The sequence below is a fragment of the Antechinus flavipes genome, chromosome 6, assembly GCF_016432865.1.
Source record: "Antechinus flavipes isolate AdamAnt ecotype Samford, QLD, Australia chromosome 6, AdamAnt_v2, whole genome shotgun sequence".
NCBI classification, from domain to species: Eukaryota; Metazoa; Chordata; class Mammalia; order Dasyuromorphia; family Dasyuridae; genus Antechinus; species Antechinus flavipes.
This window is the reverse complement of record NC_067403.1, coordinates 49,963,476-49,989,216: the sequence shown is the minus strand read 5'-3', so window position 1 is coordinate 49,989,216 and position 25,741 is coordinate 49,963,476. Positions and strand designations below refer to the sequence as shown.

Here is a 25,741-nt window from a genome sequence, read left to right as displayed (position 1 = left end):
ACTCACAGCCATATTGTAACTCTAAATAATAATGAGGCTAAAAAGATAAATCTTTGAATATGAAGAAGGTCATCCAATCTACTGCACAATTTCCCAAAGGTAGTCCAGTCCAGTTTCCTTTTGCTTTTTAGTTTTGGGCTCATCACATTGTGCATTTGTAACATATGTACCAGATTTATGACCTCTAAGATATACATTTGACCCCATATCATAATATATATATAATAAGTATTCTTAATCTTTTTTTTTTTTCTTGTGTGTATTGTTAGGCTGAATTCTCATATGTGGTAATGGATCTTATTTAGACTTTGCCATGTCCATTCAGACAATATTATTTTTAAATTGACTCTCACCTTCTAGAGAGAAATCATCTTCCATTTTATTTTGGTATTAAATATGCTCCATAATCTAGAAAGACTTTTGATGAACATAGATCTTCATGTTTTCTACTTCATTTGATATGAAAAATTTAATTAAACAAAATAATCCCTATACTTCTTTGAATAATAGGGATAACCATGGATTCACAGTTAGAGAACTTTGAACTTCTACTTACCACCTGAAAATCATTTCATTTTTTCTATCATTTTACTTATCTATAAAAGGATAATTTGGACTTGATGACTTCTGATTTCTCTCCCAATTATAAGCATGGTTCTTTGATTGTTGTATTATTTCAGTCTAAGCTTGCAAGATATTTTATTAGAAGAGAGCCTTTAAATTTACATTTTGTTCTCCTGAATTAAATACTATTTATACCAATAGAAAATTTGCCTGTTCATCAATTAGGTGACTATAAAGATATAATTTGGTTTAGAATATTATTTGAGAAAGCATATCTTTATATAATTTTAACTTTATTTAGGCTGTTTTGGAAACATATGTAGATTATTATCCTGAAAAATTTTATAGATATAGGAAAATATATCTATTGGTTGATAATTTTTGGTATCTTCTTTGAACACCTCTTAGTCTCAGTTGCAGACATATCATTTTTTAACTCAAGCATTTAGTATAACCAGAGGGGCAATAGAAAGGCAAATGATGGGTGTAATTAGTCTAAATTATATTGCCTATGATGAATAGTGCCATAGAATGACTGTAAAATTTAAGATTATAAACATGGAGGGAAAAGAGGATTGGGAGAACCAGTCACAAAGCAAAAACAATGAGTAATTAATTTATATAACAGCCTCTGTGCTCCTTTGGCATTCCTGCAAATTGAGAAACATGAGACAAAGCACCTAGAACTTTGATTGAGCTGCTATTTTGTGATAAAGAAGTAAAGATGGGTTGTGATCTGGACTACTAAGGAAGTAATTGATGAAATAATGGATTCACTTTCTCCCTAAATAATAATGCATCAAAATGTATTTATCAAAATAAATATGGAAGTTAAGAAATTAGAGGACAGTTTACTTCCTAGGACACTTTCGAATTAAGTCACTGATTTCAAACTAGCAATCTCTGACTTGTTACTTGAGAATCTATATATTTTTAGCCTTTTTGTATGATAACATTTGGATATATTAGGCTCATCAAATTTCTTTGAATCTAAGAATTTATGACCAAATGTAGAAATTGGGAAAATTTTAGATTTTTAAGGAACATTAAAAGAGAAAGGAATGGTTTCTGACAGGGAAATTGGTTCTGAAACTCAAGGTGACTCAGATTTTAAACATTGAAAATACATGAAAGAATCCTGAATGATTCTGTGTGTGTGTGTGTGTGTGTGTGTGTTAAAGATAAAGACTTTTATACGTCTCCTCCCCAATTAATAGTTTTACCCAATTGCCTATCAAGATAGTTTTTATCATTCAAATTTATTAAATTTTGATTTTGATTTTCTTCTCTCTCTTTCTTCCTCCCCTATCTCCTTCCCAAGAGAGCAAATGATCTGATATAAATTATACTTGTGCAATCATATTAAACATATTTCCAGATTAGTCATGTTGTGAAAGAAGAATTAGAACAAAAGATAAAAACCTTGAGCAAAAAAAAAAAAACAGTGAAAATATCATGCTTTGATCTGTATTCCAATTCCATAGTTCTCTCTCTGGTTGTGGATAGCATTTTCCATCATATATATTTTGGAATCGTCTTTGATCATTGCATTCTGAAAATACCTAAGTCTATCAAAATTGATCATTGTGCAATATTGCTATTACTATGTACAATTTCCTCCTGATTCTGCTTACTTCATTCAGCATCAGTTCATGTAAGTTTTTCCAGTTTTTCCTGAAATCTGCTTGTTATCATTTTTACAGAAATTATATTACATTCATAAACCACAATTTATTCATCCATTCTGCAATTCATGAGTATCTTCTCAATTTTCAATTTTTTTTCCACCGCAAAAGGCATTTTGAACATTTTTACATATGTACATGTTTTTGTGATCTTTTTGGAATACAGACTTAGAAGTGTTATTGCTGGATAAAAGGGTAGGCAGTTTGAATGACCTTTGTGTCTAATTCAAAACTGCAAGAATGGTTGTGTCAGTTTGTAACTCTGCCAACAATGGATGAGTCCCAATTTTCCCACATCATCTATAGAAACAGTTATTTGAAAAGGTCCCTAAGAAAAGGCTGAGCATATGAAGTGTTTGAAATATTAAAAAAAAATAAGTGCACCAGACAACTTAGAAACAATTATTTGTATTAAAAAAAATCTTCCCTTTTTCTCATCTTCTCTTTTCTTCTGTATTCTATTTCCTCTCCATCTTTTCCTCTTTGAGATTAGTTCTCTATCTTTCCCAGGCACTAAGTTGATGGGTATTCACTGGACAATCCTACTAATGATTTCCAAGAGAGCTTTGATCTTCTGTGGTTCTAGGCTGGCCTAATATGTTTCTCAGGAGGTCTGTTTGGGGCACCTTATTTTGGGGGATCACTCTATTATTGTCATATTTATTGTATATACCCATTTAGTTTGGTAAATTGCAACTCAGTGTATAATCTTAAGTGATTTTAAAAAGAAACAAGAATGATTTAAAATTTTTCCTGATCAATTTTGTTACCTTCCACCTACTGTCCCAGAAAGTTGGATTTTTTTTTTGCCTCTGATTCTGTTATCTAGTACATGGCTTATCTCATCAAACTTACTGTCAGTTGCAAATGTAATAAGCTTCTAACTGACCATCCTTCCAGTCAATTATCCAGGATAGCAATCTCTAAGTCAGAGTTTCATTCTTACTGTTGTTTTTCGTCCTTCATTTTTAAAGAAGGCCAATGACATCAGGAGTATCATTGTAAATGTAAAACCTTGATGTGTGCATGATTTGGATTTGGATGAGGCAAAGGTATGCAAAAAATCATGACCCCACTGGTCTCTATGCTTGCTCTCTATATAAATATGTAAGTCAGACAATATTCTAAGTGCTATATGTCATCTCCCATTCCATAAGTTTGCACATCTTCTATATAAGGGCAATGAACTTCCTGCTCACCATAAACTTCTTGAATTCATAGAATCCTTTAAAATAAACTTCAAATGAAATAACCTGAGCACTCCATCCTGATTCTACCAGTTGCTTGTGTCCTTCTCCCAGAAATTACTTTTTTTTCCTAATTTATATATCTATTATATACAATTTTCTCTCTCTCTCTCTCTCTCTCTCTCTCTCTTTCTAAATACACACACATGCACACACACACATATGTGTGTGTGTATGTCTGTCTATCGTCTATATGTATATATACATAAATATTCTATTGGAATGTGTATGTGTGTCTATCGTCTATATGTATATATACATAAATATTCTATTGGAACAAGACAAGATATATATATCTATATATAGATATATATATATATCTTGTCTTGTTCCAATAGAATATAAATTCCTTGAGAGAAGGGACTGTTTCTTTTTTAACTTAATAGAAGATAATAATAAATGCTTGCTTTTCTACACAATGGAATACAACTCACATAGCTCAATAATTGTATGGAATACAACTCATATAGCTCAGTATTCCCTCTTTAGTACTCTTATAACCATTTTTATCTAAATGTTTCATTTTATACTATAATTTTAACCATATTTAAAATAATTCAAAAGAGTATTTTATTTTAAAAAGAGAAAGTCAACAAATGGACTTGTATTTCTGTAGTTGCATCAAATACAGCATAGTTCTCTGTAGTGTCAAAGCACAGAAACTTAGTTCCTATGGATAGAAGGAAACATTTTTTTGGTTTAATATAAGGGAAAATTAACAATTAGAACAACACCAAAAAAGAATGGGCTACCTTTGTTGGTAATGAGTTTCCCACTCTCTTTATCTTAGAGATTTTCAATATCTTTATTCCCTCTAGGACTATCATTAATGGACTCCAATTATATATTTCAAGTGCAAAGGCATCCTAGGGAAAAACCCAGGCACTTAATGCAACTTTGGTGGTTGTGCTTCACTGGGTGTGCTGATTTAAATGAAACTGTCCTATTTGGGGATGCATTTTATGAAATATTCTACTTAAAGAAAAATCTGGTTATTCCGTTGCTACCAGTGAAACTTATAGATTCCTCCAGCATGGTTAAACGGCAATGACAGGCCGTCAGAAAAAAAAGAAGGGAGTGGGAGTGGAGATAAAACAGAGTATGGATTTCTGATGGTAGAGAGGAAGAAGGGAAGTCAAGATGGATCAGTGAAGCTGAGAGCAATAGATACAAAAGCAGGAGAAAGAGATACTTGTATTGTCCCGTGAAGTTATTTACATATGTATGTTGTATGTATATATATATATATCAGTATATAAATATATAGATATATCTATATATTCAGATATGTTATGTATAGAAAAAGGAGATAGAGATACAGAGATAAATAAACATTTAATATGACAGGGTAGATAGAGAACTGAGTTTGGGGATCAAGAAGACTTGCATTTAAAACATTTACCAACTATATGTCCTGAGTTAGGCATAGGATAATTTTCTGATTGGGACATGTGGGATATAATACATAGAATGGTTAGTCTGAGTTTGTAAGAATAGGGTCTATTCAGGAAAAAACATACTTTTCATGTGTATTCATCCACGTATTTTTAAAAACTGAAATTCTTTTGATCACGAAGACATATATATGTATGTATGTATGTATAATATAATTCTAAAACTTTTTCTATGACCAATTCATACTGCAACAAATAAATTGATACATATTTGGGATGAGACATCAATAATGTTGAACAAATACATTGTTTTGGATATTTCAAAAAGCACCCAACCCTAATACATTTTTAAATTTCATGTTTTTTCCCAATGTAATCTAAATTGTATATGTGCATATGCATTATATGCATAGGCATTTTATTTCATAAAAGGTCTAAAGAAGTTTCATATTTAAATTTGTAATAGAAGTTGACAGGTAGCCAAAGCCTGCATCATTTATTCTCCTGTGGCAGCTTCTCACCATAATGTATTTTCAAGTGCCTTTTCTAATCTCATCATATGTCACTATCCTTTTAGTAAGCACTTCTGGTAAATTCATAAGAACCAAATATCTTTTGTTTATATTGTTTAATTTAATATTTGTTCTTAAATTATCAGTCCCCCTTATTAAGGATTTGTATAGAGGGCAAGGAATTGTCTTTTTTTTCCTAAGAAAACATAAATTATGGGGTGGAGAAGAGAGGGGTGCCTCAAATATTGCCTTTGGACTGTGAGCTTTGAGTGGATGCATCCTCTCTATCCATGTGTACAAATCCTTGCCAAAATGGGAGCAGGGCTCTGTGGGAGTTGGTCTGTATATCTTACATAATTGCTTATAGAGAAATGCATAAGCATAATTACTTCAATTAAAACTTTTATTATTATTATTGTTATATCAGCCATATAAATAAAGGCTCTGATTTATCTTATCGTCTTTATAAGAAAAAGGAACAAAAACAAACCTACTATGTATTATTGTAGGGTATTACAGTTTCTTTTTAAGTGAGAACATGTAAAGAAATAAGATTTTTATACTTCTGCTTGAAAATTAGCACCTGAAGCAAGTGACTTTTGAGCAGTCCTGTCAAGTGCTGGGTATAGCTTCTCTCCCTCTCTCCCTTCCTCTCTCTCTTTTTCTCTTTCTATCTCTATCTCTCTTTTTCTGTCTCTCTATCTCTCTCTCTGTATCTCTGTCTGTATGTGTCTGCTCTGTCTCTGTCTCTCTGTCTCTGCCTCTGTCTGTCTCTGTTTGTATGTGTATGTGTGTGTGTATGTGTGTCTGTCTCTGTCTCCCTTCCTCTCCCAATAGTATGCTTTTGCATACACTTAGTGTGTGAATTGCTTGCCATCTTTTTCTCAGTGTATGCTACAGACTCTAGGTCTGTTAACTTGCTTGCAGTGTCCTACTGTAATATCTGGTGCAGAAATAGGTCTTCTATAAATGATTTAACACTGTGCTGCTGAAATCCATTTGTGTTTTCCTTCTGAGAGCTATTAAAGACGTAGAGGAAACATTTAGCACCAAATTAATGTAGCATTTTGGTTTTAATTCTGTGAATAGACTTGATTTGTTGTGCATAGAAGAAAAGAATCCAATCCTTTCTAATATAATTCTTCAATTTCACTTAATTTGAAGAAAATGAGTTTAACTGCATCTTAAGTTATATTAATTTGTGGATTTTCTTGGTTAGCTTTGCTACTTTGTCTCATTTATGTTATATGGTAGCTCTTTGCTCTTTGCAATATTCCTTCTTCATGAAGTATCAGTCTTAGAAATTGGGGATAATTGGAGTTTGAGCATAAATCTTTTCCATAAAAAAACAAATATGAACATCAAAATTGTCCCAAAACTCTGGACAAAAAGCTGATTTGTCTAAGCTGAGACAAAACTTGCATTTTCTAATAGTAGATAAAGGCATAGATGAGAATTAGCCAGAAAACAACAGAATTTATGCAAAGATAAAAAAAAAAAACTCACTTCTGTGGTGAGTTTGCAGAGATATTCAAATCTACCTTCTTATCACTTTCTAATCTACCCTATTTTTGATGAATAAAATTTAGATTTAGAAATTTAGAATTTTGATACCGTTGGACATCACGAGTCACGAGAATCCTGACAATAAATTACAAGTACAACAATTTGTTCTTTTTGTGTTCTTTTCCCTCTTCATATCTTTATGGATTAACCAGAAATATGAAAATCCTATCATATTAATGTTAATATTGAAATATAGTAATTCAAATTATTTTTATACCAAAACAACTAACTCCTAGAGATAAAAAAATCACCAATTTTGGATCAAAATCATTTCATCACTCTGGACTTTTTTAAACTATTATTTTTATATTATTCTCACATTTAAAAGAAATAAGCATTATTCTCTTCCCTACTTTAAAAAGAAAAGAAAAACAATCTTATAAAATATGCATAAGCAAGCAAAATGAATCCCCATGGTAGCTATTCTAAAAATTTACATCTCAATTGCATACTGAATCCATCATTTCTCTCTCAGGAAATGGATCAAATTCTTCATCATTGATAGTCTGAAATTATGATTGGTCATTGCATTCCTTCATCTATTTAATTCAATTTACTCAAGAGCTTTAGAACTGAAGTAAATAAAGTCAAATCTGGTTTTCCCAAATATAATGCCCCCCCCATGATGTATGCCTCTCAATAGATTGTGTGTCCCCAAAGACAGATTAACTAAGTTTCAACATTCTACTCTGATAGCTAAAAGGTGATACATTTTCCAGACCCCATCAACTCTTGATGACCATCTACTAAGCTCCAGTGATGATCTTCTCTGTTGGCAAAGTGATCATCTATACCACTGAAATCATATGTCTATAGAAGTGCTGAAATAAAGTTCTTTATGGCACCCATAGTTTCTATTAGAAGCTACTTTTTAGGGTTATTAGGAGTTCAACATTAGTTGAAAAGAATTAATGCATTGCCATGATCCTAGAAAAAATAGTTTAGCTATGGAAACATTCAGGCTAGCTTTATTTATGTATTTCGGTAAATAGCTAAATAAAATTTATCCAAATTTGGAATAAATATAACATATGTTGGTGAATTTATTAGATAAAACTTATTCCAATACATTTCATTGCAGTAGAGAAGCAGCATAACATAATGGACAGAGAGGTAGAACTTGGTTCAAATTCCATCTGTTATACACTTTAGCCAGTTGTTCAACTAGAAGTCATTTAATTTCACAGTGGCCTCTAGACAACTCTTTTTACATTAAAGCTTTTTTTTTCCCCACAAAATATATGCATGGATAATTTTCAACATTCACCCTTGCAATATCTTGTGTTTCAAATTTTCCCTATTTTTCCTCCATTCCCTCCCCTAGTCAGCAAGTAATCCAATATGTGGTAAACATGCGCAATTCTTCTATACATATTTCCACAATATCATGCTGCACAAGAAAAATCAGATCAAAAAGGGGAAAAATGAGAAAGAAAACCAAATGCAGGCAAACAACAATAAAAAGAGTGAAAATATTATGTTGCAAAACACTGACAATTCTTTAAGTCTATACATTGCACACTAGTTGTAGATCTCCATTGGTAGAGATAGTTTCTTCCCAGGTATTACCTATAATAAAATAATTAATTATATGTAATTATGTATATATAGATAGAACTAACTAGTTTTAATTATGTAGGTGGTATTTTACCAACACATAACACTTTGTCTTTTTTCCCCCTTCTCGACATTTTATCATCTTTCTTCTTATTATTCTTCTATGTAGACCTACTCATTATGATACATGCAAAGCATATACTTTGTCCCTTTTTCCCTCTAATAATTTTATCAGAACTCTTCTTTTTCCCCTTAACCTTTTCTTAAAAATCATCTATGAAACATTTGATTTCCATTGTTCTTAAACTTATGATGATTATGGATAAGAGGAAGAAGAAGACAGATTTGGTCTACTACTTGAAAAGGCAAATATGAAGGAAAAGAAGAGAAATGTATACACCTTCCATTTCAGTATATATAAACCAAAAGTAAAATATATATATATATATATACACATATATGTATATATATATATATAATATGCATTTTGGAAGATATTAAAGATGGCAATAAAGTATATGACATTCAAATGATGCATTATTCCTGTTTAATGAAAGTTGTGTTTTCTTTCTTTCTTTCTTTCTTTCTTTCTTTCTTTTTTTAATTATACAGTGGGAAGAGATTGGAGAAGTGGATGAGAATTATGCCCCAATTCACACTTATCAAGTATGCAAAGTTATGGAACAGAGTCAGAATAACTGGCTTCTGACCAGTTGGATCTCCAATGAAGGTGCTTCCAGAATATTCATAGAACTCAAATTTACTCTGAGGGACTGTAATAGCCTTCCAGGAGGACTTGGGACATGCAAGGAGACTTTTAATATGTATTATTTTGAATCAGATGATGAAGATGGGCGGAATATCAAAGAAAACCAGTATATCAAAATAGACACAATTGCTGCAGATGAAAGTTTTACTGAACTGGACCTTGGCGACCGAGTCATGAAACTTAATACAGAAGTCAGAGATGTTGGGCCTCTGACCAAAAAGGGATTTTATCTTGCTTTTCAAGATGTGGGTGCTTGCATTGCTCTGGTATCAGTGCGTGTGTACTACAAAAAGTGTCCTTCTGTGGTTCGAAACTTGGCACTCTTTCCAGATACAATAACTGGAGCAGATTCTTCTCAATTGCTAGAGGTATCAGGCTCCTGTGTTAACCACTCTGTGACTGATGAGCCACCCAAGATGCATTGCAGTGCTGAAGGAGAATGGTTGGTTCCAATTGGGAAATGCATGTGCAAAGCAGGATATGAAGAGAAAAATGGCACCTGTCAAGGTAAGGATTTCCAATTAAAGATAGATTTATGTATGGATTGTCAAGGGTAGTTCACTTCAAGAGGTTCATCTGTGTACTTTCTTTCCTGAAACTATTACTAACAAATGATGTTTTACTTGGCTAATTTATGGAATTTGCGTCTCGTACAAAAGATGTAATGTAATACATTATTTTCAGATGCATAATTAATGTCCACATTTCCAATGCTGATATAATGTGTCATGTTTTTGGAGTTCTTTTTGAAAAGAAAAAAATAAGGTGATAAGGGTTTCATATGATTATTGTCTTCTAATTTTTATTTTTCCTCCTAAGATTGTATCTTGCTATACTTCTGAATGTTTTAAAATCAAATGTAAATCATAGAATATATAACATATATAAACATACATACATATACACACATCATATATATTATTAAATTATTTTTTAAAGTAAAGGACTTCAAATAAGAACTAGGGGAGAAATAGGAAGAAATGACACAAACAATTCAATATATTATTTAAAACATTTTAAATAATGCTTGTTTCTTTAAAATTTGTATCAACTTTAAACACATAATAAGCTAGTTACTAGAAAGATAGCCATTTAAGGATAGTACTAAGACAAAAAGGTCATTTCAAAGCAATTTTCCCTTGCTTTTTTTTCCTTTGAATGCTTCCTTTTAAATTGAAGCTTGATCATGCATGCTCACCTCATCATTTGAACATACTCTCATTTGCTCAAAGTGCAGTAAGTTTCCTTTTTCCACTGGGAAATTTATTAATGACTTTCTGATAAAATAGAACTTTACTCCAAAGAGAAAAGAAGTCTTTGGGAAAATGAAAAATGACCTTGTTTCTTTTTATTTGACAAGGTTACCAGACTGTTAAATCAGGGGAATATTCTAGACATGGAATAGACATGGATTTCAGAAAACTATTTAACATAGTTTCTAAATAATTATTGTGGACAATACGAAGAGACATGATAGTGCAGTTAGTGTAACAAATTGGACTCCAAAGGCAGTAGCTAATGGATCAATGCCAACCTATAGGGATTTTTCTAGACTTATAATTCTAGATTCTAGATGTGGCACTATTCTGTTCAATAGGTTACATTAAACTTGGATGAAAACATAAGTGGCATGCTGATCAAATTTGTGTATGACAGAAAGCTGTTAGGGATAATGAATACAATGGATAGTAAAAGCAGGATATGAACAGATTTTTATGAGCTAGAATGATGGGACAAATTTAACAAAAGTAAATGAATGGCAATATATGGAAAGTCTCCAAAAGGACTGATTCAGAAATCTACAGGACATAGTTAAGACAGAAGAAATATGACTTAAGTTCAAGATATTAAACTCACCACACAAATGGTTCCTAAACAGAATAAAATATAACTGAAGAATATTTAACAAAATAAATAAAATATAATAAATCATAATTATAATTTATGCTTTTCTAAGTTAACATGTTGTTCAATGTTTTATTTTAGAATTTGAAACCACTGAATTAGAAAAGTTTCCGGGATGAAAATATGGATGTGTTATTGAAGCAAAAACTCAATATGATTCAACAGCATAACTTGACAAACGGAACAAAATAAATATAGCAAAAAGAAAGTAAGCAAAAGGAATGCTTTCTTAGGCAGGTTTAAAAGATACTGAATATTAGATTAGCCCCTCTATAAAATATTTTGCTCAGTTCTGAGTAGCACAATCTTGGAAAGGCTTCAGACATCCAAAAGAGGATGGGGAAAAGGTTCAAAATCATACTTTATAATATTTAATTGAGGAGATTAAGGATGAATGTTCAATCTGGAGAACAATGGATATTTTCTCTAAATAATTGGAAGACTGCCTTTTAGAAAGATTTTTTCCCTTTATTTTAAACATTAGAAAAAGTAGAATTGTAATAAATTGAAATGGACTGGTTTCTCTTTCCCATAAATCTTCATAAACATCTTTGATGACTGTTTCCTGGAAATGTTGTAGAGAGGATTCCTGCTTAGATAATGTGGTTCACTAGATCAAGTGTTTTTAACCTACAGCTCTCATGCTCGTGGATAGATTTCAACGGTTCTTTGAAGTTACATAGGGAAAAATCATATTTATTTTCACTAACCTTTAACTGAAATTTAGGATTTCCATCAATTATTATTTTTAAAGACCCAGCATTATTTTGATAAGGTATTCTTAGATTGCACAAGGGTTCATGATACCAAAGGGATAAGTACCCCTGTACTAGATGATATGATTTACATTCCTATTCATGGGTGGTGTGGTTCTCTGATTAAGTTGTTTCTTCTCATAGTTAACATTTAAACAAAACATTGAATTTGTCTCTTAATTGATATATGCATTTGTCTTACCTAAAGTGAATGGGAAACTAAGGTTCATTCAAGTAAGAACATGCAAACCCCTCCCCATTCCTTGAATTTTCCCAATTGTACAATATTTCAAAACATGCCTTGTTTTATTCATGAATCAAATTGGCTCAAGTTTGTAAAAAAAAAAAAAAAAAAACCTTTATAGATTGATTATTTTCTCAGGAAACCCAACTATTGAATGAGACCATAAATCACAGTAAATTCCTTAAATTATTTCTGTTCCAAAAATGCATATTAAAGTACTAGGATTTACTTTCCTAGGAGAAAGCTCTTCCCTCCCCCAAGTAGATACCAATGAAGTAGAACTACATTTCCATGTTGTCTATATTCCTTCATTCTGTGATGATGGTAACATATGCAGAAGTTTTATTTAACTAAGAATTGGATGCATAATTCACTGTAATGCTGTGAGGTTAAATTTATCTAAGAAGTAGATAAAGTTTTGTCTATAGCAGGATTTAAAAGAAGTTAACATATCTGCTTTATGTATGCATACATAAATGCTCAAAATGACATCCCTTTTTGGGAGTAGTCTTCTTTTTGAGAGCCAATATTTGTAACAGTATCAAATATAAGCCTACCAGAAGCTGTAAAATCATTATCCAAATCTCATTTTCATAAATACTGCAAATTTCATCAATTTCATTTGTAAGTTTTTTTTCTCTTGATAACTACTTTTAAAGTAATATGCTTTCTATATACCAATGGAAGTATAGATAATGATACAATGATATCAGAACAACAATCCCTCCAGCTTCATTGAAACTGGGATGACAGAAACAACTCTTTTTCTTGAAATATATATTTTAGGAGGAAAATCTTTAAGTGCCTACAATGGATATTGAAAGAGAAATGTTGGGGAATATGAAGGTGAAGAAGATAATGTATAATAATAATAATAATAATAGTTGTCAGATCTACTTTTTACATAGTAACAAGACTTGAAAAACATACTTCCTTCTTTTCATTGTTCTTTCTTTTCTTACTTCTTCATGATCTGCTCCTATTGAGTAGGGAGCAATAAACCAGAAAGACTGGATGAGAGAAACTGGGCTTATATGGACAGGGCAGACTCACAAGCCAATTGTGACATTAGATAGTATGGTCCAGGGCCTAGAAGGGAGAACTAAGAGGAAAAAAAAGACCTTAATTGGGATACAAACTCTAAGACTTATTGACCATGATTTTGGACAAGTTTTTTTAGAATCTTTGTTTTATGGTTTTATGGTTTTCTAATATGTAAAACTTAGCTACTAATAACTGTATTATCCCAGAGTTGTGAGGGAAAGAGAGAAGAGAGAGAGAGAGAGAGAGAGAGAGACAGAGAGAGAGACAGAGACAGAGACAGAGACAGAGAGAGTCTGTCTGTTTCTTTCTCACTCTCCTCTTAATATTTCCATTTAAAACCAACTATTTCAACCTGGTTAGTTTTCTAGGAAAGTTTCTCCCATATTCATTCACTCAAAATATATACATAGCATCTACTGTATGCAAGGCTTTGCTAGGATGGGAGATGGAAAGACATAACTTCAAAAAGCTTACATTCTAATACTGATATACTTTACCTTGGATCTTTGAACATTTGTAATATTTTGATTATTATATTCCAACATAACTTATTTCCTTTGTATATCATTTGTATTTTATTCTGTGTATTTAAAATTTTTATTCTTGGAACTTTTAATATGCTTCCCAGATCATCAGAGCTCCATGATACCTTTGGTGTGTGCATACACACATACTTTAAGAACCTTTGTTCTATTTGGAAAGTTAAAAATATAAAAACTTCTCTTCACTGAGAATTACAGGTTGACATAAATTTAACCTTCTAGTTAAAATATTTGATCTTGTTTGTAATCATGGAAATCATGCCCTTTGATTAAGCAAATTCTGAATCTATATCCTTTTTTGCTATTTAGATACTGTGTGGCTATGGACCATTTACCTAGCTTCAAAAGTTGCACTTTCTTTCTCTTTAAAATGATTGAGGACCAAAAGTTTAGAGCTGCAAAATAGGTTATTTTGGCCAAAGTAGATTGTGACTTGTTCTACATCATATGGCAAGTAGGTGACAGAGCTGAAGTTTCGACCAAGATATTAATGAACCTAAATTCAAAACTTTTCCCCCCTATAGCATAGGATAGTAGCATAGCATGCTACTTCTCTGCCATTTAATTTCTCTGAGGAACAATGTCTTTATCTGAAAAAGGAAAGTAATAATATTCTGGGATACCCATCTCTCAGAGTTAACATAAGACTCAAATAAGATCATGAAGCAAAAAGCCTAGAAACCTCATATCATTTTGATAGGACCATTATCAGTCAAGCATTTCCTCTTATCTCCATACATTACCTCCTACTTGGATTGCTAGTCTCCCACACTTCCTCTAAAGGCAGCAAAGCTTAATTGACCACTGGAGCTAAGACTCATACTTGTGCCTTCTTTAAGGCAACTTCCTAGTGACTACTGACTAGATGGAAATGATTTTCTGGTAACCCAAGGTTATGAAATGTCCTATGCAATTAGATCCTTGGACCTTCAAGCTTGATATTGTTCTAAGACTGCATGATCACTAGGTTCTATCCTTCTGACTAGTTGTGTTTCCACAATCAAATGTGTGCAAATATGTGTGTGAGAGGGGAAAAGGAATGGGGGAGACTATTACGTATACCAAAACTAAGTGCTGTAAAACATTTGGTTAGCATCTTATCTATGGTACTGTTAAATAAACTTCAATAGTTAACGATAGAATGACCTGTAAAAATCTCATTTTGTTTCGAAATCAAACAGCAGAATACCAGATTGAATCAGATCTGCCCATTACATTCACCATACAAGAAAAAAAATCATCTTGTTTTTATTGGCATTTATTCTAGAAGGAGGAGAAACTCTGTATACAGGTGACTTAAAATACTTAGGATATACATATTCAAGTCTTTAAGCAATGAATCTTGCCAAGGCATAAATGTATAGAATCAGCACTTTCTTATCATTCAGAAACCTCTGTGTTCCCCAACCTTCTAACTTAAATAAAAGATAATACTTTACATTTGACTTAGGTTGGTAGTTGACAAAGTACCTTCTATGTATATTAATTCATTTTAGTCTCATAATGACTTTGTAAATTAGATAGGACAGAAATTTCAGGGGAGAAAATTGTGGCTTATGTTAAGTGAATTTCCAAAGATTAGAGAGAAACTGGATGGTGAAACAAATATTTGAATCTAGGTCTTCTGATTCCAAGAGCATTAGTCTTTTTCATATGCTTTTCTTTTTGAAAAGTCATTTCTGGGATATAGATTGTGGGTTGGCACAGCACACAAGGAATGTTTGAAACCACAAATTATGAATCTGGAAATGCATAAGAGCTCCTGTATAATCTCAGGCAATTGAATACTTACATATTTATGTGGTTTGAGGCTGACTGTGTAGTTTATGGAGAAGGCTCTGAGTTTTGCCAGTTAGTGGGCCTGTTGGCCAAGTCAAAAATAAAAGATTTTTTGAATATTTTTCTGCATCGAACCCTGTTCTGTAGTACTAGTAGTTAACTCAGAGCTGAAGTGAAAATGTAAAATTATCCAAGGCAACAATCCAAGGAAACTAAAAACTATGGACAGTGGGAGATGACAATTGGGAGAAATAATTTTTATATTTGTTAGCATACTTAATGGCTGTGTAGGAAAATGATTCCTTTCAATAACACATCAGAATAGACATGAAAGTCCAGATTCTGCAATTTCTGTTTTCAGAACTTTGCCAGAGGCATAACACTCTGATTTCTGATTATGTGTGTTGGGAAGAGAAGAAAGAAAATGAAAAGAAGTGTTCTTCCCCCAAGTGTTTTGGAATTGGCAGTCAAAGGTTTTGGAATGGGGGGGTGGGAACAACCAGTCATTGGCTTTTTCTTTAAAACATTTAACACTGTCTTAAGAATACTATTTTAATTAGTATATTTTCTTCTCATGTTCATCTGTGAAATTGGGAAAATTCTGTTCTGGTCCTCTTTTCTCCACCCACCCACCAGAACTCCAAGACAGTTCCAAGACTTAGATACTTCCCTCTGTATAGATCTTCCACTTCCCATAACCTAATGTTTCTCATCCTCTGTGCCCAACCCCATTGACAACTTGGGTCTTTATTTAAAGAACTGTGTAAAAGAGCATTTTTCTTGGGTATTTTTGCTTAACTTTCCTCTTTTTAGGAATTTCCCAAGCATACCTTGGACAGGGTCTCAGAAAAGATGCATGTGTCCCTGGCAAAATTCTCAGACTCTGTAATTTAAGCTTAAATAGGGAACTAAATAAAGACAACTTGTCAGGATTCCTCCAAGCAATGGGAAGCCTTTTAATATTTGTTTGAATTGAGTAGCAAAGCAAAAACAAACAAACAAATAAACAAACAACAACAACAACAAAAATTATCACTGAACAGCAAGTCTCCTGTGTTCAGCAGCAGATGATAGTTTCATTAGAGAGGATGAACCTGACAGACCCTCAGATATACATGATAACCATGGAATTACCTTTACCCACTAATTGGGAGTAATATTTTCAGTTTATCATCTTGCCATTTCTATTTGGGGAAGAAGGGCATAATAGCCAAGTGACATATGTTTAATTTAAGCTTGGCACAATGGGACTTAATAAAAGAAATGAGCATTTAATCAAGTCTTTTGGGTTTTGGGTCTCATTTTAAAAGAATTTTCCTATCATGAAACAAAATGGGAGGCAGGTAGAATAGGTCATTTCCAAGGTCTCTCCCAGAGCAGAAATTTTATGGTCTGCCTTATTATCCATATTCTGATTATGAAATGTGACTTAAACCTCAAAAGGTATAGAAAGGAAATATGATTTTCAAACAGGAAATTGAATAAAGCAAACAGTGTGTGCCTTAGATTAAAAGGCATCTGATGTCCTTTCTAATTTCCAAGAGTCAATGATTCCTGAGACCTTCCTTCAAAAGCTCAATGATCATTAGTATGTTATAGTGGGGAACCCTTTTGGTTGTGGGTTAAATTCCATGGCCACTAAGGTCCCGTCTAACTTTTAAATTTTGTAGCTTATAAGCTCTAATTCTTCTATTAATCAGGTAGGTGATCACTGAGTATTTTTTGAATGCCAAAAGAATGTTTAGGTGAAATAAAATTTTTGTGTTTTTTTTTCTCTGCATACTTCATTTAAATAAGTAATAAATTATTTTTTGAAATTCTCAAATTTCTGACCCTTACATTAATTTTTGGTATGGTTCTAACTCGTGAACATCTTATAATATTTTATTTTAATTTTTGTTTTTCATAAGAAATTATTATTCTCTTAATCAAAGTCATGCTTGTTATTTGGATGTTCTCTTGATTATTTGCAGGTGATTATTCATGCATTGACTCACCTCAGTTACTAGAATTAGATTCAGGAAGACACGTTCAAATACTATCAAAATACTTATTAGTTACTTGTGAGACTTTGTTTACCTGTGTCAGTTTTCATTTTGCTCCTTCTTAAAATAGAAATAATTGTAGCAGCGCAATGGCACAGTGGATTCTGCACCAGCCCAGACATCAGTAGTACCTGAATTCAAATCAGGTGTCAGACATTTCCCTTTACTGGCTATGTGACCTTGAGAAAGTCAATTAATCCCAATTGTTTCAGGGAAAAAGGGAATAATGCTTGTATCTTTCATAGAGTTATTAGGAGTAATAAATAATGAATATATATATATATACACATATATATATATGTGTATATATATATATATGTATATATATATATATATATATATATATATATATATATATACTTTCCTGTGTATTGATAGATTACCTTTCATTTGGTTTTTCATGGTTATAAAGCAATTTCATGTATAGCACATTGCAAGATTCTTATAGTATCAATATTATTATTCCCATTCTACAGATAAAGAATCTTATGGTCAGAGAGATAAAACAATTTGCTTAAAAATCACATACATTAATTAGCTAAGTAATGATTTTAAGTCAGATATTAACTTAACTTCTTGATAAATATATCTCTTATCAACTATTTTCTAATTCAATTTAAAATATTCATTTGAGGAATAATGCATGGAACTCACACTCCTGATTTTAAGCAAGTTTTTTGGAGAAGAAATTATTTTTCTGGTATAAATGTTGTTTAGTTAAGGTTAAATCTGTGTATGTATGTGTGCACATATGCACACACACATATATATGATGTACCATATAACATATGTGAACATCATTTATTTCAAATTCTATAATGATATAATTAAAAAATAGCATAATATTATTCATGGCTACCTAAATGTTATGAAATGGAAGTGTCCCCTCCTGAATTAACTAATTTCAATTTATTTATCTGTCTTGAGAAAAAAAAATTTCCTACTACTAATTTTGACATAAATCATAGTACTTATAATGTTTTAGTTAAATTTTAGTCCTATGATGCTTTTGAGATATATGTGTAGATATGGGTACATATTTGTGTATATTTATATGTGCATATATTTACATATATACAATTGACACCTAATATATGAAGAATATTTGTTATGTTTCATGAATCACAATATTTCATTTCTTTGATAAATTTTAGATAGCTAATTGATAATTTATATGGCAAAACTTAGAAATTAGAATATTAGTTATTTCATTCAATATTCCACTAGTTATAGTTATCCTAAATTTATTTTTACAGAATAGGAAATATAGTGAATGGGAAATTTCTATCAAATTTTGCCAAAATAAAGCCTCTTTTTTTTTTAATATAAGACAATCATGGAACAAATCCTAGTAGATTATGAGGGAACTCATAATTCAGACCCCCCCTTAACCTAAAAGTAATTATGTGTGTAGATATACTCATATAGGTGCACATATATGTGCTTATACATGTATGATAATATTTTATGCATGTAAAACATTACACGGAGGAGTCCATAGAACTAATTAGATTGTTATGGAACTCCATGACACACAAAAAGGTTAAGACTTACTGGAATAGATGGCATAATGTTACTACAGCTCTATGTTTTACACTAAAATCATTGTTTTGGCTCCTCGTTTCCTGATCTACAATTAATTCATTCTCCATGATCACTTGGCCCTCATTGTTGTTTCACTGTTAGTTAAGTATAATTCAAGTAATAACTAATTTTTTCTGGGTAGGAAATGAGGTAATCAAAATTTATTTTTGAAAAGATGATCATTATTTAATTTTAAAAGGTATTCCTCCTTTTTTCTAGGTACAGGGAAAGCAAGCATTTTTTTTAAATGTACATTTCTGTACACACACATTCTTTCTAATATTTCAATGTGGAACTACCCAGTGCAAACAACTTTATTTCTGCAAATTGTAAATTGACTAGTTATTTACTTAATTATTTTCAGAGATAAATTATTATTTAATTTCCATTTTTCTAAGTCCTTTTCCCTATTTACTCTCTTATATTATTTCTAATGAAATTCACACCATCTTTATGGAGTCATTTGAATTTCTTACAATCTGAATTGTTAGCAAAATCCATTTTGTAAATTTCAGCTTTTTATTTAAGTGAAAATGTTTCACTGAAGTAATTGAGTTCCCATAAATCAAATGTTGCCTGCTGACTTTTCTTGTGATTTGGTTGCTGACTTACTCAGATACAAGGCAAGACCACTAATCTTCATCAGTTGCTGATGGAATGAAGAAGTAATTTGAAATTACCCCTAGATAATTATAGTTTCACTTCAACCAAATGGTGGAAAGAGAGTTAGATTGTGGGTCACTGCCAAAGTCATTCAGACTGAAGAAGGTATATAGTACATGCTAAAATATAGGTTAAGAAGGAATAAAAAGTTGAGTGCCTAATGGATAAAAAAAAATCATTTATTAATTCTCCAACTGGGAAATAATTGAACAGCAAGTATAAAGTTAATAGAAATAAAACAGAGACTTCTAGAAAAGTCCTCGATTCAGAAAATATATCAATGCAACAAAGAACTGCATGTTTATCTTTATGCTTTTGGTACACTTTTAGAATTAAGGGAGAATTGCCAGAAAATGATGTGCTAGATACTCATACAATTATGTTCTGTAAAGTCTAGTTAATTTCAATTAGGCATACTATCAACCAACATCAAAGTAGCTGAATTGTTTAGCTTTCAATGTTTATTTTTTCTTTCATAAAGAGGAAGAAATATAAGTTTTAAATTTCACCAAACCATGGCTATTATATGTTAGCAAGATCTTGCAACTTTATATCCATATACATTCGTGCAAATGTGCATTGTTTATTAACACTATTTTCTCTAATTGATCAATGATTCCTTCTTTTGCAACTATTAGATGAAAGAAACATTAGATTTTTCCCCTTCCTTTTTTCTTATACTTTGCCCATTCCCATGCCATTTCATTTTTAATAAAATTGTTAGTTGAATAGGGATGGACATGGGGGACTAAACATGTAAGTTGGATATTATAGGGAGGAAGGAAAGTCATTCTACCTGTATAGTTGTTAATTATGTAATTTAAAAGCTTAGAATATTACCTAGACAATTAAGGTCAAGTAACTTGCCCAGATTTATACAGTTAACAACTATTATACAGTTAACAACTAAATGGGATTTGCACCTGTCTTCCTGATTTCAAAATTAGCTTTCTATCCTTTAGTCCTCAATACCTATCATATTATTAATTCAATATTAACACAAAAAATATATTCTTCTTATCATTGTCTTACTCAAGAAAAACAAATTCAGAATAATTGACTACTAGATATAAGATGCTATGCTGGACAATGTGGATATAAAGATAAATGATGAAAGTTATAGGATTCTTAGCTTGTGGTTCCTTGAGAAGTAAGGGTCACTCTTATCCAATAATAATTCAACAAGAACAAGGATGAATTTGAGTGAATAGCAAAACTGAAATGAAAAAAAAGTGTATACACACACACACACACACACACACACACAGGGGGGGGGGAGGGCTGGAAGAGCAAGTATTTGGCTCTAATACTTTTCCCTCCCCAAGCCTATTTAGAGTATACAAACAGTCAGCAATATTCTGAGACATTTGAATCGACAAATGGGAAACAATCTGTGATTTTAGCATAATCCCTTGTTCCTTGCTGGATACAATATTAATAGAATGGTGTGTATCTAAAGATTGCTATATACAGCAGGATTTTGTATGTTCAGGCTAAGCAGGATGGGCATAGTTGAATCAGATCTTGTTATATTTACTGAAGAATGAGAGCATTGGGTGAAGTTTAATGTGTATGTATGTATATGTGGATTCATGTATAAGTAAATATATTGTATGTAATTAATTATGTGAATGTTAATATTTTGTATATTTGTATAGAAGAATTCATGTTTTTAATATACTAAATTCATGTTTTCAGTAAATTAAACAATCTTGCTTCAGGTATCGATTTTAGATTCTCATTCACTAAGAGATAATGATAAATGTAAAAATTTAAAAATGTAAAAACATTGGAATCTTCCTTTTCATGCTGATTTCAAGGAGATAGGGTTGCTTGTTGAAATACAATATTTTAAATGTATAATCAACTCAATAATGATGTTTATTTATCTAGCATTTACAATTATTTCAAATCGCTTTTACATACATCATACCATTTTAATTCAATTTACTTTAGAATGTGAGTAATAATAAGTCTTATGTATAATGGTGGGACAGAATAGAAATCTATTCTAATTCAGTGAAGTATATTTACAACTGTGCTTTTTTATTTTTCCTTCTTGAGAAATCTTTTCATATATGTTTCTTTCAGGTTATAGCTGACCTTTAAGCAAATATAAATTCTTGATATAATAGCTCAGGAAGTTCACTTATAGATTATAATAGCATGAGGATTGAGAATGTCGCAAGAATTTCCAGCATAAAGCAATTCTCTGTCAATCAAGGTACTACAGACCAAGATGTTTTTACCTAATTGATTTTTTATGCACAAATATATTTTGTTTTAAATATTTTTTTAGAAATGAACATACATTAGAGAAGTGCCTTCCAACAGTAAAGCATTTCCTGATATTTAGACAAAATCACACTGAGAAAATGAACTTCAAATTTCATCACTTACTTTATATTCTAAGAAGGAGAGATAGAATATTCTAGTAAAACTTTCTTTTGGGACTTTCTAGTCTTAAAAGAGGGAAAGAAATTAAACAGCACAAGTATGGGCTACTTGAGTTAGAGAGATGAAAAACGAATAGTAGGTGAGGGATAGTGCTGAAAAGGTTATTAGTAATATTAAATCAGGAAGGGGTTCAAGGAGGAGATTGCATTTGAATTGGCCTTTAAAAAGGGTACGAATTCAGCGATCAAAAATAGCTATTGAAACAGTGAGCGAAATGATATGTAGTCATTCTTGGCATGTACAAGAAAGGAAACCATCCAGTTGGTTTAGAATTAGGAGAATAAGACAAATAATCATCTGATATAAAGTCAGAAATGTTGGGTGGCATCCAATTGTAGAGGGCTTATGGGGGTGGAGCTAAGATGGCAGAATAGAGAAAACACACTCCTGAGCTCTCCCGATATTCTCCTCTAAACAACTTTAAAAATAAGAATTGAAATCAAATACTTGAGTGGCAGAGTCAACAAACGATAAGAGTGAGACATTCTTCAGATGACTTAGGAGATCAGAAAGAGAAATATGTGCCAAGGTGGAGGATCAAGAAGTGATGATAAAAGCAGAAATAGCTACAGATTTCAAGTCCAAGAAAAGGAAATCTGGCAACTGATTAAAGTAATCATTTTTATTAGCAATAGGTATAAGACATGCAACTCTATTTCCTATATACCCAAGTGCAAGTGACCAGGAATTTTGAAAAAATATATTTTTGGATAATAATAAAAAGTAATGAATGGGTGAGAAAGGGGAATGCCATGGAAGGGGGGGAAAGGAGAGGAAGAATGGGGAAAATGATCTGAGATGAAAGAGGAATGCCAGTGGAATTCATAGTGGAGGAGAAAGGGTGGATGCATGTTTGTGATATGGCTATCAGTGCTTGAACCTCACTCCCATTTATGTTTCAATGAGGGAAAACACATATGCATGTATGTAAACACATATACATATGAATACATTTACATGCACACATATACTCAATTGGTTAAAGAAATTTATCTTACCAACATGGGAGTAGGAGAGGAAAGGGGATAAGGGAAAGAGTAAGACAATAAAAGGGAGAGCACATAAAAGTAGGATAATGGACTAGAAGATGGAAAGGATAAAAACAGGGAAAAGGATATACAGAAGAAAATAATATGAAAGTAAATATACAAGTCACAATCATCACAATGAATATAAATGAAATGAACTTCCCAGTAAAATGCAAGTGGATAGAACAGATTAGAAACCAGAATCCAACAAAATGTTGTATAAAGGAAACATATTTAAAAGAAGGAGTTACACTCAAATTTAAATAAGGGCTAGAGCAGAATATATTATGCTTCAAGAGAAGTAAAACAAGCAAACAAACAAAAACAAGAGAAGAAATCATGATCTCTGATAAAGCAAAAAGAAAAAAATAGAACTAATCAAAAGGGTTATAAACAAGGAAACTAAATCTTGTTAAAAAGGAATAGACAATAAAGTAATATAAATACTAAACTTAAATACACCTAATGGTATACAATCGAAATTCTTAAAGGAAAAAATGAGTTGTAGAACAAAATAGTGAGTAAAACTATACTAGTGGAGGAACCTCAACTTTCTTCTCTCATAGCTAGATTAATCTAACCATATTTAAAAAGTCAAGGAGATGAATCCAATCTTAGAAAAGTTTTACATTTGGAGAAAAGGGAATAGGAATAGAAAACTGTATATGGAAACTACACACACACACACACACACACACACACACACATACACACCCACACCCACACCCAGTATCCAGAGCATAAAGACCTGAGAACCAAAGGAAGAAAAAAAAATCTATTTCATGTCCCCCTTTCAGACTATAATGCAATAAAATTATAGTAAATAAAAGACTATGAAAGCATAGATTTAAAATTAATTGGAAACTAAATAACCTCAATCTTTAGAATGAACAGTTCAAAGAACAAATCATGGAAACATTGAATGAGACAACATTCCAAAATTTGTGGGATGCAACCAAAATGGTACCTAGAGGAAAATGTATATTTCAAAGAGGGAAAGAGCAGATTGATGTTCTTTAAAATGTAGCTTAAAAATAAAAAAAAAATAAAAAATTATAAAAAGAACAAATTTCATATCTCTAAATGTCAGGATGGAAATCCTAAAAACCAAAGGTTAGGTTAAGGAAATTGAAAGTAAAGGAATGAAAATATCAAATTAAAAAATAAAAGTATGAACTTGTTAATAAAATAGAAAAAAGGTTAATTTAATTTAAAAAGAAGAAACTAAATTATTAGTGTAAAAATTTTTAATGAATGTACCACTGGTAAAGATGAAACTAAAGCAATTATTAGGAGTTATGTTGTCTAATCTTGCCATTAAAACTGACAGTTAAGTGAAATGGATGAACTTTTCCTAAATAAACTATCCACATTAACAGAAAAAAATAGAAAACTTAAATAACCCTATCTTAGGAAAATAAATTGAATAGACCATTATTTGACTCCCTAAAAATAAAAAATAAAAACAGAATCAGATGAATTTGTAAATGAATTGTATCAAACATTTAAGGAATAATTCACTTCAGTATTATATAAATTATTTTAAAAGCAATTGCTAAAGTTGTCCTTCCAAATTCCTTTTATGCTTTTTGATATTAAACAAGGGAGAGCAAAAAGAGAAAAAGAAAACCACTGACCAATATCTTTCATGAATATTCCTCTGGAAATACTAGCCATAGAAATAAGACAAGAAAAATAAAATGAAGGAATAAAGATAAGCTAGGGAAAAAAAAAACTATACTATTTGCAGAAAATCTTATGCTATACTTAAAGAATCCTTTAAAATCATAAAAAAACTAATTTTAACAACGGAATTCAGTTTTCAGGGAACTATGTTGAGAGATGCAAGTGCTATGGATAAAATATTAAGAGTAGTGAGGTTCAGTGAGGGCCTTTTTTGAAGTTACATCTAAAAAGTTGAAGATAGGGCATTTCATTTGAAGCTAGTTGACCTAAGAACAAATCCTGCTCCTTCCATTCAATGTCTTCCCATAAATCACTTATCCTTTTCTGATTGGAAAGTTCCAGAAATGGAACTTGGATGAGAAAAAGAAATTTCTTTCTTGTCTTTCTTTTTTTTTCTTCCTTTACTTCTTTTTCTTTTTTCCCCTTCATCCTTCCTTTCCTCCCTCCTCTCTCCTTCTTTCCCTCCCCCTACTCATTTTCCAATCCATTTTCATCTGAAAAACAGCTACTACAAACTCTTTTGCACGTATGGGTCCTTTCCCCTTTTTTATGATTTTTTTGCCATATAGATCCAGTAGTGGCACTGCTGGATCAGAAGATATGCACAATTTCATAGTCCTTTGGGGATTGTTTTAAATTGTTCTCCAGAACGATTGAATCAGTTCATAACAATGAATTAATGTCCTAGTTTTCCCACATCCCCTCAAAAATTTAT

General features: G+C 31.5%; 1 protein-coding gene across 4 annotated transcripts in view; it reads left to right on the top strand.

Moving 5' to 3' along the window:
* EPHA5 (EPH receptor A5) overlaps nucleotides 1-25,741 on the top strand; it is a 472,740-nt gene that overhangs the window by 90,366 nt on the left and 356,633 nt on the right. For all 4 annotated transcript variants that reach the window (XM_051965920.1, XM_051965918.1, XM_051965919.1 and 1 more), the window contains exon 3: nucleotides 9,138-9,801. In XM_051965920.1, coding sequence (XP_051821880.1) covers nucleotides 9,138-9,801 — 664 coding nt within the window. The remainder of the gene's footprint in view (nucleotides 1-9,137; nucleotides 9,802-25,741) is intronic.